Genomic DNA, 13,517 nt, shown 5'->3' on the forward strand with positions numbered 1-13,517 from the left:
TGGCAATTATTTTTAGAGAGAGAGAGAGAGAGAGAGAGAGAGAGAGAAAAGATTCCTATCTCATAGAACTGGAAGGGACCCTGAAAGGTCATTGAGTCCAGTCCAGCCCCCTGCCTTCACTAACAGGACCAAGTACTGATTTTGCCCCAGATCCTTAAGTGGCTCCCTCAAGAACTGAACTCACAACCCTGGGTTTAGCAGGCCAATGCTCAAACCACTGAGCTCTCCCTCCCAGAATATCTCTGGGGATAACTGCAATTTAGTTGACAATGTTTTTGGATAGAAGCTCACAATTGCCATTTAAAATTTTGATAAACAAGATATCAGAATTGAGGCAGGTTTTATATTAGAATTTTGGAATTTAGGTTGAATGTCAGGGAAATTTCTTGGACAGAAAGATCTAGCAGATTATGGAAGAATCTTCCAAAGGAGTAGAGAAAGCTCATTTGTGACATTTAAAGCACTAAGAAAATATACATTTAAAAGCACTGGAAAATCCACCTCAGGGAACAAGCCTACATTGGAAGCGGGGTGGACAACATGCTCCAGATTCCATCACAATTTATCCCTAATGGTCCCATAAGAACAAAAGCCTACATGTGCATTTGCCCTGTGTTGAAAAAACTGGCATTTTAGATCACAGCTACAATGGTATTTCATATCTGGATGTAAAAAGTAATTTAAGTCCAATTCTGCCACCCTTACTCACGCAGAGTTGGATTTTACTCACAAGCAGTCCTCTGACTTCATTGTGCTATTCAGTGTGAGTATGAGGGACAAAATCTGGCCCTTAAGGCACTATGAATTCAGTAACAATGGTTTTAATGAGTACAGAAATAAAGTCTATAGAATAAAATATTAATATTATGCCCCACCACTAGGAATCCACTTTACAACTTAAGGCCTATGGGAGTAGCATGCACCAGGCCCACACCCACAGTCTTTCAAAGTGATAACTATAATAATGTATTTATACCTACTATAATTATCTGAACACAGGTAGATATTTAGTATAGTAAAAAATAGTATTTGTAATATCTAATCTAGATCATACCATTGGATCCTACAGTTCTTGTTTCATTTTGGAAGCTTTTAGACCGAGTCCCATACTGCCCTGAAAAATGGCTAGCTTGAGGTGATACTTCATTCCATGCACCATTCTGAGAAGGATGGAGGCTCGCCTGGGAGTCTGCAAGGGCAGTCAGGCGCTGGGCCCATGCTATATCTAAATCCTGGGGTTCTTCCTTCAGTTTTTCTCCTTCTTTGCCAACTCGCTGATAAATTCTTCCAGTGCTGTCATTCAGTAATCTTCTCATCCCTGTAATTTGTTTTTTAATTTCCCGGCTTTCATCTCCTAATGAAAACAGAGCCACAGTTATCACTGTACATTTGCAAAAATGGTAATGGGTAGAGATTAGTGATTTTAGATGCCAATAAGAGTTTCTAGCTGCTGGACTACAAAACAACAAATAAATAAAAATAAAAGACATACTCGAGTGGTAGTTATGTATTGTGCCATGCTTTAATACAGCAGTAGTTGGGATATCCATGGTTAAAAAACCCTCTCATCTTGGCTTTCCTAATACTGTTTTTAAAGCTCTTACATATACCATACCATGGTTTTTAAAGCCCTTACATATACCATACCATGGTTTTTAAAGCTCTTACGTATACCATACCATGGTGTTTGCTGTTTTCTGCTGAAGGAAACAACAATGGGTACAGCTGTTTCAAATACACTATCATTTTATGAGCCTAATCCTATTCAGACATTGACATCAATTGGAGTTTCATCTGAGTTAAAGGGTGCAGGATCAGACTGTAAAGAGAGGAGCCAGATACCTATTAAGGGATAGACCCAGCTCCCGTTGAAATCAACAACATAGCTCCCATTGACTTTAATTGGAAAAGGATCAGTCTCTTGGTCCTCAGAATTTCATCATAATGGGATACATAGAAATAAATTTAAAAAACAGCTAATATCTGTACAACCTTATATAGACAAACTTCTGGATGCCTTAAAATGCAGATTATATGAGAAAAAAGAAAATATATACAAGAAAAATGTAACTGTTTCAAATAAATTCAGCACATTTAAATAATAACAATTACATACTTAATGCTCTCAGCACCGTTTAAGAATTAATTTTATGTATGAAACTACTGATTGCACAATGAATATATATGTTTTGGGCAGATAGTAGCTATTTTTCTCATTAAAGTAGGCATTACATTTCATTAGTAATAAGGAAATATTCATAACTACTTCTGAAATAAGAAGCTTCTATTTTTTACTGGTAATAGAAAAAAAAATCAAACATCATAAGCAAGAGGAATAATGAAGATCAAGAAACTGATCAAATCAATCCTCCTCTTAGAATACATTTAAGACGGTGCTACTTGGCATCATCTGTTCTTTAGAAAAGATTTCAACTTCCATTCTTACATACCACCCCAAAATAAGACATTTTTAAGGAAAAATAACTGTACAAAACAGATTTTGGGAAGAAATGTATAATGGCTCCAATTCAGCAAGGTCCTTAAACACATGCACAACTTCAGGAATGTGAATAGCCAGTCTCATCAACTTCAATGAGACTATTAATGAAAATTAGGCTTTTGTGATGCCTAAAATACTTGATAACAGTTAGGCAGTTGAGAACACAGCACATCATGTTGACCAACATGGTCTCATTGTTTCCTTGTACTCCCCCGTCTGTATCCATTTGCTGTCTCTTGTCTTACAGACTGTAAAATCTTTGGGGTACGGACTGTCTTCTTGTTGTGTCTGTACAACATATTCTGGGGGGAATTCTGCACCACTGCACAATGCAGAATTTTGCAGAAATTAATGTTGTGCATGCAGAATTTCCTTTCCCCCACAGAAATGGGCAGCAGTGCTGCTAGCCACCACTAGAGGCTGCTGGACTTGGAAGAGCCCACCTTGCACACAAAGACACTGCTGGGGGGAGGGAGAGGGAGCCAGAGGGTTCCTGGCAGCTGCAGTTCCCAGAGTGCCCTGAGGGAAGGAGAGGACGGCATGCAGGAAACTCTGTGCAAGCCTGAGACTGAGCATCAGGCTGTTTCTCCCTCTTGGATCCCGGGGCTCTGGAGAGGGGAGGGGGACAGGTGTCTGGGCAAGGGGGGCCCCACAGCTGGGCTCTGGGGAGGAGGGGGTTCAGGTATATTGGTTGGGGGGTAGCAACAGGTGGGCTCTGGGAAGGAGGGGTTGGGGGTCTCTGGTCCACTGGCTGGGCTTGGAACGTGGCAGAGAAACAGGAACTGGGTTGTCATAGGGGTTTCTTTAACTCTCCACTCCTGGGGGAATTTTTGTGTGTGTCTGTATTGTTACAGACGTACTTGCTGATAGGTATTTTGAAATAAATTACCAAAATAATTGACACTGGCATGATTATGTAGTGTTATTTTGACAAATAAAATTTGCAGAATTTTAAATTATTGTGTGCAGAATTTTTAAATTTTTGGCACAGAAATTTTAATTTTTTGGTGCAGATTGCCCCCAGGAGTAACAACACTTAGCGCAATGGGGTCCCGGTCCATGACTGCGGCTCCTAGGTGATACAACAATACAAATAATAGCAGCTATGTGCTTTGGTACTTTGCTGAACTGGAGCCTACTTTTTTTTTTCTTTTTTTTTAAACTAATACACAATATGGGTCTGTAATTGTGCATCCTGCAACCCCAGTGTGCCCATGGGGCCAGCTATGTTGAAGGAGAGCTTTGGTCTTGAGTGGAGAATAAACATGGGAGGACAGCTGCAAAATCTATCTCCAGAGAATCACTGCATCTCCCATCTGACTTAGCTTCAACATTGCCAGGGCTGGCTCTGCTCCACTGTGGAGCTGTGCGTAAAAGTGGCAAAATCTTGCCCTATTTTAATATATCACAAGCATTGTTCAAGAGAAATGCTCATAACCAAGGTGTATGACAAAACATACTTACTATTTCTTGTTCAACTATAACTCTTCTATGCCAAAGCGTAACTAATTTGTAATTTTCAAGTGGCCTATCTTCAAGCTGTCTTAATAAAGCTCAGATACTACTTATTCTGAGGAATGGATGTGCTCTCTTTAAAATAATGTTAAACTGTTTCCTTATTGAGTGAGAATTTGTGTACAGAATTTACAATACTGCTTTGAGAATCATCAAAATACTTCAAATTAAAACAGGTACAAACTGAATTCTCCCCCGATAAATGCATGTGTGCTTCCAGGTGCTAAATATTTAACTGTATTAAGTAACAACAGTGTATTTATAGCAACCTGAATTAATGAAACACCACTGGTAATGTTGTAATGTAATGCCTAAACCCCTACTTCACCAGTATGTTTTCACTATTTTTCTTTATTGTTATACTTTACCTGTATGTAGTATGTTGTCTAAATGCAGGTCATTGTGTACTTTTCATATAGATTAATTTCATGGGCTATCTTTATCACAGTGGTACATAGAACTACCTAATTTTGCTACCCCACGTTGTGAAAAAAATTATATGATTATACTGTAGTAGCTAAGAAATGGTATGTGATCATGAAATGAAAATCTCTATTGAAATACATGTATAGGCTCAAGAGGAAAGAGTTAAAATTACACCTTCATCCTTTGCTTTGGCATTTCCTGAGTGCATAAATTAAACAAATAACCTTAATGTTCCCTTAGCACAGTTTTAACTTCCAATTTTTTATTTTAAATAAAAAGTAGGAAATATTTTAAAAATATAGTCAGTTTTACCTTTTACTTTACACAGCTTCAAAGTTTTGCTGAATTACAAATAATCGCATGAGAGCATTCAAGTTCTTCCATTCAGAACATCACCAGAATGCTGCCTTCCTGGACAAAGGCCAGCAAAACTCAGCTGCCGTATTTGAAGAATTTACACGGACCAATTCAAAGCACTTCAGGGGACCAGGGAGTTTAAAGCACACAACTACACACGTGCATGCCCAGTGCATCCTTTCTTATGTGCATCGCTAATGAGCCAGCCAAAACTCTCATACTCAGGCTATATGATTTACAAACACTTGGTCAAAAGAAAGTGAATTTCTCCTGGCACAAAAACATGCAACCCTCCTCTGCAAGGACTATTTCTATACCAAAACACAACTTTCAAACTTCAGCTGTTTCTGCTGTAATCCTCTTCAGACGTCACCAAATTATGGTTTTGAAATACAGGCAATTATGAAGGCCAGCCAGTAGAAAAGGTGGGAATAGGACTGCCAACCTCATGCCTCCCTGCTCTGTGCACATTTCCCTAGATTAAGGAAGTATTTTGGCTGAGAAAATAGAGGCAGGAGGGGGATCCTTTTTATCAGATGATAGGTTTTCCAAAACAACTGAAAAGTTGTCCTGGCTGTTTTGTAGCTATCTGCGATTAGTCATTTCACTTTATAGCTAAATTATGCACATCTGGTATAGCAACATTCCCTCATTGTACACTTTGGCCCCAGTCCTGCAAGCCCCTGAGCCCATGTGGAACCCCAGTGAAGTTAAAAAGGTCCACATGGGTGCAGACATCCATCTCAGCAGAGCAATTTACAGGATCAGGTTCTTAGGGTCAGATCCTCCATCAGTGGGAGTTCTGCTATTGACTTCAATAGGAGCAGGAGATAGCCCTGGATGAGCTTAGCAAAGGGGGGAAAAGCATCCTTTACTGTGTGTGCTTGGTATAAGATTTTCAAAAGCTTATTATCAGTCAGATCAAAAACATTTTCCCCTGGAGCAAGGCTACTGTCCTTTCATGCTACATTACAACTATTAAACTATAGCTAGATGTTTCATCTGGAGGGCTGTTCAATATATAGCTAAATAAATAGGGTTGCATGAATTTTTTAAAATGAAAAGTGTACTTCAAATCCACCCCTCACTAGGAATGCTAGGAACCATTAAGAAAAGGATAGATAATAAGGCCGAAAATACCACATTGCCTCTATATAAATCCATGGTACGCCCACATCTTGAATACTGTGTGAAGATGTGGTCGCCCCATCTAAAAAAAAAGATATATTTGAATTGGAAAAGGTTCAGAAAAGGGCAACAAAAATGATTAGGGGTATGGAACAGCTTCCATATGAGGAGAGATTAATAAGACTGGGACTTTCAGCTTGGAAAAGAGACGACTAAGGGGGGGTTATAATTGAGGTCTATAAAATCATGACTGGTGTGGAGAAAGTAAATAAGGAAGTGTTATTTACTCCTTCTCATAACACAAGAACTAGGGGGTCACCAAATGAAATTAAGAGGCAGCAGGTTTAAAACAAACAAAAGGAAGTATTTCTTCATACAACACACAGTCTTCTTACATTCTTACATACCACCCCAAAATAAGACATTTTTAAGGAAAAATAACTGTACAAAACAGATTTTGGGAAGAAATGTATAATGGCTCCAATTCAGCAAGGTCCTTAAACACATGCACAACTTCTGTGGAGTCTGTGGAACTCTTTGCCAGAGGATGTTGTGAAGGCCAAGACCATAACAGAGTTCAAAAAAGAACTGGGTAAGTTCACATAGGATAGGTCCATCAATGGCTATTAGCCAGGATGGGCAAGGATGGTGTCCCTAGCCTCTGTTTGCCAAAAGCTGGGAATGGGCGAGAGGGGATGGATCACTTGTTGATTACCTGTTCTGTTCATTCCCTCTGGGGCACCTGGCATTGGCCACTGTTGGAAGACAGGATACTGGGCTAGATGAACCTTTGGTCTGACCCAGTAGGGCCATTCTTATGTTCTTATTTGAAAACAAAGCTATATATAAGAAACCCTTTTGCAAGTTTAACTATAGTAGCTGTGACAAAAAAATCATATCTGGATATAATTCTATTAAAACTAACAAGTAACTTCATAGACTTAAGTAAAGTCAACTTTTTCTGTATGAATAAATTGTGGAGGATATTATTCCTGGAACAGAATATATTCTTGGAATTACTGAGTAATTTATGCACTGTTCCACCATTCCAAGTACACATTATTTATTTTATCATGACAAAATAAAGTTATTAATCTGCTGACTTCCATTTTAACAATGTGAAATGCTGTAAAATGCACAGACACCTGCATTACAGTACATTTCAGTTCCACTTTATATCAGCCATAAACATCTCTGTTTTGGACACCGCTTCAAAACAAATGCACACAGCATACTGTATGTGGCATTCGATTTTATGAAACTATAAAAGTTCTTCACTGTTAATTACACAGACAAATGTCTCATCACACATTTGGCTACCAGGATAATAATTAGTTTTCCACATTAACCTTTCAAAGACAGAGCATGAATTTCAAGTCAAAAGCACTGTAAAAAGACTCAGATAGGAGGTACCTTACATTATACTTTAACATTTTTGTGAAGATAATAAAATACAAAGACTGAAGAAAACAAATTATGTATGCAATCAACTTTTTAAAAGCCATTGTGTCTATATGTAACAGTATTGTCTGCATGATACAGTGGTACAATCCTCTCAAGGACTTGCATGCTCATCTCTGAGCTAACATTTTTGTGCTAAAACAGACATGCTGTCAGTATCTGCCAGACAGTTATGGGGCTTTACTGATTCAAACATCAGACCCAGAGCCTGAGCCTGACAACCTTTACTCATGAATTTAATGGGACTATTCAGGATCAGAGATACTGGATTTGCTTTCAAATCCAACTCTCACTGATGTCAACTGAAAGACTCATATTGACTTCACTGGGAGGTGGATCAGGCCTTTAATGAGGGGATGTCTTGAGTATCTTCAAGTCTTGCTGAAGTCCATGGGTTAAGACACAGCTCTTTTCCGCAGAGGCTCAGAGCCTCTCAAGATCAGACTCTAGATAAGAATGGAGTGGAAATGTAAAAGGAAGAGTACACGGCCACAAAAATGATGAGCGGCTCAGTGATAACTAGTTCTATCAAGCTGTAGTTAAAGCAGACTATATATTACATCTCTGTTTTCTTTACACATTTTTGACTGTTGATTTAATTCGATTTTGCGATGGCAGTATTAGCAGCCAGGCTACAGAGGTGAAAGGACATTACATTAAGACATTACATTAATCCTCTGTCCCACCCAGGGCAGAAGCAACACCAAACAAATAGCAGCTTCCTGGAAATTGAATTTCTGTTATCCAGATGTCAAAGATGTAATATCCCCAATTACACAAACTACTGCCAGTGAAGCATGCTAGTGAATATGCAATGTAAATGGGGTGAACAGAGAGCTGCAAAACTGCCCAGTCAGCATCTGGCTCTGACAGTGAGTGATAATTAGCACTCTGTGTAGACTCTAATAAACATTTATGTCTGAAACTACAACTTTTAGCAATGTTAATAAAGGATATATTGGCAATCTGTAAAATAAAAAGGTCTTGAAGAGACTGTCATATTAAACAATGGCATACAGCTCTTTGCACTGCCCCCTAATTGCAAATGGCTAAACTGTGTTGCTCATAAATTAATTGACACAAGAACATACCTAAAAAAACTGATTGTGTTTCTTTGGTCTCCCCATTAACATCATTGCTGTAGTCAGAGATCTTGTATACCTCATGATGATAATCTGGAATGAAAAAGGATAAAAAAAATTAGAGCTCAAGTGATCTGGAAAAAATGAATGCTGAACACACTGCTACAGCTTTACTACATCATTTATCAATGTATCTGCAGTTTATTCCATGTACATCAAATTAACCACAGAAAATGTGCTCTGTATCAGCACTTCCTAAAAAACTTTGCTCACACTGAAGAGAACTAGGGTGACCAGTCAGCAAATGTGAAAAATTGGGACGGGGGTGGGGGGTAATAGGAGCCTATATAAGAAAAAGACCCAAAAGTCGGGACTGTCCCTATAAAATCGGGACATCTGGTCACCCTAAAGAGAACTGAAATATTTCAGATTTTCGGGACAAGTTATGCCTGGCGTAAATTACTATGTTCATTTTCACACTAAATTATTTCACCAGATGCCTATTATCTGGATTCTTGCCTTACAGATGGAATGCAAATATATAACGTAAATGAAAACGTTACCCTCTTATAGGCCCAGGGAAACTTTCACACTACCTCAAAACAAAATTAGTGATATACATTATGGGATAAATTTTTAGCTCTGTGGCCTGATCCTGTGCCGCTGATGTCATTTGGCCATTGAATTCCTATGGGACCAGATTTGGGCGCTATATATGGATATTGACTCATGGCAATTGATTTCCACAGCCATCATAAAAATATTGATTTTCTATTTCAAATGAAATGCAACTTGGATAAACAGTCTGAGCTCTGACCACGGGTGTGCATTTAGTGAAAACAACTACACTCTCTACATGCACACAAGAAGAGAGTAGCATTTACAACAGGGAATACTGGGAGACAGCACGCCAGGATTCTATTTCTGACTCTGCTACTGACAAACCTGACAGTGACCGTGACCTTGTGACTGTGTGAACTTGGGAAAATCACTTTGGACTGAATAATAAGGTACTAAGCAGCTCTTGTGAGATGTTGCACACATTCAATTCTACTGACTTTAATGAGACTTGAGCATGTTCAGCACCTCACCAGGACTGGGTTCTCGAATTCCATGCGTCTCAGTTTCTCCCTCTGTAAAGTGTTTTTATAACATTCACTTGCTTCATAAAGGTGTTGTGAGGCTTCCTTAATTAATGTGTGGGAAAGTGCTTTGAGATATTCGGAAACATGGCACAACAGAAGCAAGAAGTATTATGTTCACTCCTTTTATGAGAAAGGCACCTGCCTCTCTGACAAAATAATCAGGTCCAGAATGTAAAGATCCCCTAATATACGGACTTTATTGTTACTTATTTTGTAAGGCACTACTAGTGTGACTAACTCAAAAAAAAAAAAAAAAAAAAAAAAAAAAAAAAGACACTCTCCAGCAGCAAACCAAAATCACACATAATACAGCAACATGACAGACAGACAGAAGGGCTGTAAGGGAAGGATGAGGACGGTGAACATAAGGAAGAAAAGGTGAAGAAGTGAGTGATGATAGGTAAGTCAGAAGAAATGAGATTTGGTTTTGGGTTTTTTGGATGGGGCAGATAGATGGATGAAGGAGAATTAAGTTGCACAGCACATGGGACTAAAGATAAAGTTCCAGGCACAGAGGTGGGAAAAGCTAAGTCTCTTTTGTGAGAATTATAAAAAAGAGGATTTACCAGAATCTGATACATTATTCATTTTTTCCTATATTTTGATACCTCCTGGTGAAGATTGTCAAAATCTGGGCAAAAATGTGTAATAATGCTTAAGAACTATAGTGAGGGGCAGATTCATAATGCTTAGAGAAACAGATTGCATGCTGTCTCTCTAAAATTTTCCCTGTCTCCAGTTAGATATGGTACTCTTCACTGTTTCTTAACTGTTCTATGACCGTTTCTGCATTTCACCCAGAGGTGGCTGCATTGGAGGTATACACAATTTTATGTATACAGTAGTCTGAATTAGTTCAATATGATGATAAAGTACTTTGACAGGTTTCAGAGTAGCAGCCGTGTTAGTCTGTATCTGCAAAAGGAACAGGAGTACTTGTGGCACCTTAGAGACTAACAAATTTATTAGAGCATAAGCTTTCGTGGGCTACAGCCCACTTCTTCGGATGCATATAGAATGGAACATATATTGAGGAGATATATATACACACATACAGAGAGCATGAACAGGTGGGAGTTGTCTTTGAGATTTCTTGGAATGAAAGAGGCTACAGTATACAGTAAACGTGACAATAGTTTACATAATATAAGTCAATATAACAGTGGGTGTCTCCCTTAGTCCTTTCTTCTACCTGCGATGTCATAGTCCAGGGCCTATGAAATCCCTATTAATTTCCTCACAGTAAACACTAAACTATGACAATACTGAATGACCCAAGCAGGAAGCACCGGCTGAGTAGCAGGGAGACACCTATTTATACATAATTATCTTGATAATCAACTTGCATAGGAAATGGGGGGGAGGAGGGTAACATGAAAGCTGAATCTTACTTTGTTAAAATACAATTTTTATCTTCTCCATTCTCCCAGAATCAAAATACAACTTTCTCAGAAATTGTGTTTAGTGTGGCTGGTCTCTAAATTTCTATAACCAGAAGGGTTCTCAGACAAACCAAAAATAGATAAGAATTCACTAGTGAAAATTAGTTATCTATGATTTAAAGTTAAAAGTATTATTCAAAAAATTATCAATCTACATTACAAATGACACCTTAAGACTGAATGTTTGTAAAATATTAATTTACTTTTGACTATTTGTGTTATTCTTCACTTCTTACAGTTTATTCAACTTGGAAATACAAACAACTAATCAGTTTCATTTTCAGATCCTCATACTCTAGCACAATTCAGCAATGCTTATATTATAAGCAATGCAAGAGAATATAATTGTTAAAAAAAAAAAACCTGTTTCCTTTGGAACGTTAAACCCCAGATATGGCCAGCAGAAATGTGTTTGCAAATGTTTGTTTTTACAAAACCTACAGTAGTTTTTTGGCCAATTTTGACCTGACAGTATTCCTTTAGATTAAAAAAAAGTTATGTCCAATGCTCAAGATTCTACAGTACTGTAATGTTAAAATTAAAACATTTAATTGTTCAATGTTTCCTCAAAGTGAGGTTATTTTCATTTTTAAATTCCTTTGCTTCCCGTTTGTTTTAATCTAACGTTGACTGAAGAGGGATGCCTAAATATACTAAGTGCAAAAAAAAAAAAAAAAAAAAAAAGTGTGACATTACACCAAAGAAGTCACTTGCCTTGAACTTAACATGCAGGACACACACAGCATTCCATGGAGATATTTCAGTTCAATACTTTAAAACACGGAAGTCAAATCAATGAGAGTAAAAGATCTAATCAGCTGGAGTAGCAGTACATACCCCCACCAAAATAAAACGCTAAGGCTGTAAAGTCCACCTGTGAAAATGACCACCAGCGACTCTATCTTATTTTTTAAAAGATCGAAATAGAGAGGTCTGTTTTTTTCCCCGACATAAATCCAAGTATTTTCTTAACCATCCCTTTTAAAACACCCTCTTCTTTTCGTAAAGCAAACACACACCGAGCGAACAAGTTACATGCCAGGAATTCTTCCTTACCATGTACAATTAATTAGCTGCGTTGATTTTTTTTTAAAGCAACCTCTATTAGGTTTTTCTTTGAAATACGTGTATGTACGCAACCAACAGGAAAAAAAAAAAAAAAAAAAAAACCCTCCACAGGAGTTGAATACCGAAAGGGTTCTCTGTTCCCCAAGTACCATTATTTTGATAATTTCCTGACTCGCTTTTTTTGTTTGACTGGGTTTACAAGGAAATTGCGATCCAACTTTATTTTGGATAACATCTGCCTTGAAAACCATGCCCTCGCTGGGGAAGAGGGTTTTCAGAACAAATCCAAGGAGTTAAATAATAAACAACAGAAGGCAGAAAGACACTGAAGGAGACAGAGGGAAGGGAGAAGCACACATTTCATAACATCCTGCTCTTCTCCTTTGATACACGTTGAGCCGAAAGTCCTTTTGAGAGACAAATAAGCAAAAAGTCACACACCAAGCCGCCCCCCACCAGCACCACTTTACCTTGGTTGATCAGTTTAAAGCTTTGGGATTTCCTGCTCCTCTTCCTCTCAGTAAACTCCATGGTGTGGGCAGAAGGCAGGAGGAGGAAGAAAGGAAGGAGAAAGGGGATGGCACAGAGCGAGTTGGAGGCTGAACAGCCACCCAGCCGCAGGACCAAGGTCCGTCCCTTTAATCAGCAAAAATAAACCGGGGCTGGGAGATTTCAGTTCCAACTGCGGATCGGCGGCGATCTGGGGCAAGTTGGCTCCGGGCTCCCTCCTTCCCCCCGGATCCAACCCCAAACTTTGCGGGGGGCTGCTCGCCCGGCGCAGGGGAAGCCCTCGCTGTGTGCGGGGAGCCGGCCGGGCCGCCTCCGGGGAGCCACCGCCGCCGCCAAGGGAAGCGCTCCGCGGCTGGCGTGTGTCGCTACCTCAGCGGCGCCTGGGACCCCGCTGCCACCTGCTGGGGGAAGCCTGCGCGCACCACAGCGCGCCCCGTGGTGGCTGAGGGAGCCTGGCCCGCAGGCCGCCACCCCGAGGCCGGCCCGCAGCCCCACGCCACGCCGAGGCGGCGGCGGTGGCAGCGGGCCCCAAGGGAGCTGGGAGGGGGTTCGGGGGAGGAGCGGGACAGCGGTTTCAGCCTCATGGTCGTGAATGAAGAGGACGGCGAGGTGATTCTGCGCCTCCCCCTCCTCTGCCGGCCCGGAGGAAAGGGGGTTGGTCTCGGAGGGAGGTGGATCGGGGTCTGGTTATCGGAGGGGGAGGGGGACGCAGGGGCGGCGCCATTTTGTGCCCCCGTCCCCAGTGCGGTCCCCTCACGCGCACGGGCTGGCTCCCGCTACTGCCTCCTAGAGCCGCGGGCGCTCCCCGACTGAGGCACGGGCTGGGGGCCCCGCAGGGCGCTTGGGGGCGAGCCAGCTCCTCTGGTCATCCCGAACTGGGTGA

The 13,517-nt window shown here is 40.2% G+C and overlaps 1 protein-coding gene across 1 annotated transcript in view; it reads right to left on the reverse strand.

Moving 5' to 3' along the window:
* BEND7 (BEN domain containing 7) overlaps positions 1 to 12,936 on the reverse strand; it is a 58,291-nt gene extending 45,355 nt beyond the window's left edge. Inside the window, exons 1-3 of the mRNA XM_065413151.1 lie at positions 12,595 to 12,936; positions 8,479 to 8,562; positions 1,055 to 1,354 (exon numbers count right to left, since the gene is read on the reverse strand). Coding sequence (XP_065269223.1) covers positions 1,055 to 1,354; positions 8,479 to 8,562; positions 12,595 to 12,655 — 445 coding nt within the window. The 5' untranslated portion in view covers positions 12,656 to 12,936. The remainder of the gene's footprint in view (positions 1 to 1,054; positions 1,355 to 8,478; positions 8,563 to 12,594) is intronic.
* Positions 12,937 to 13,517: the final 581 nt, after the last annotated feature.

Source organism: Emys orbicularis, chromosome 1, assembly GCF_028017835.1.
Source record: "Emys orbicularis isolate rEmyOrb1 chromosome 1, rEmyOrb1.hap1, whole genome shotgun sequence".
Classification (NCBI taxonomy): Eukaryota; Metazoa; Chordata; order Testudines; family Emydidae; genus Emys; species Emys orbicularis.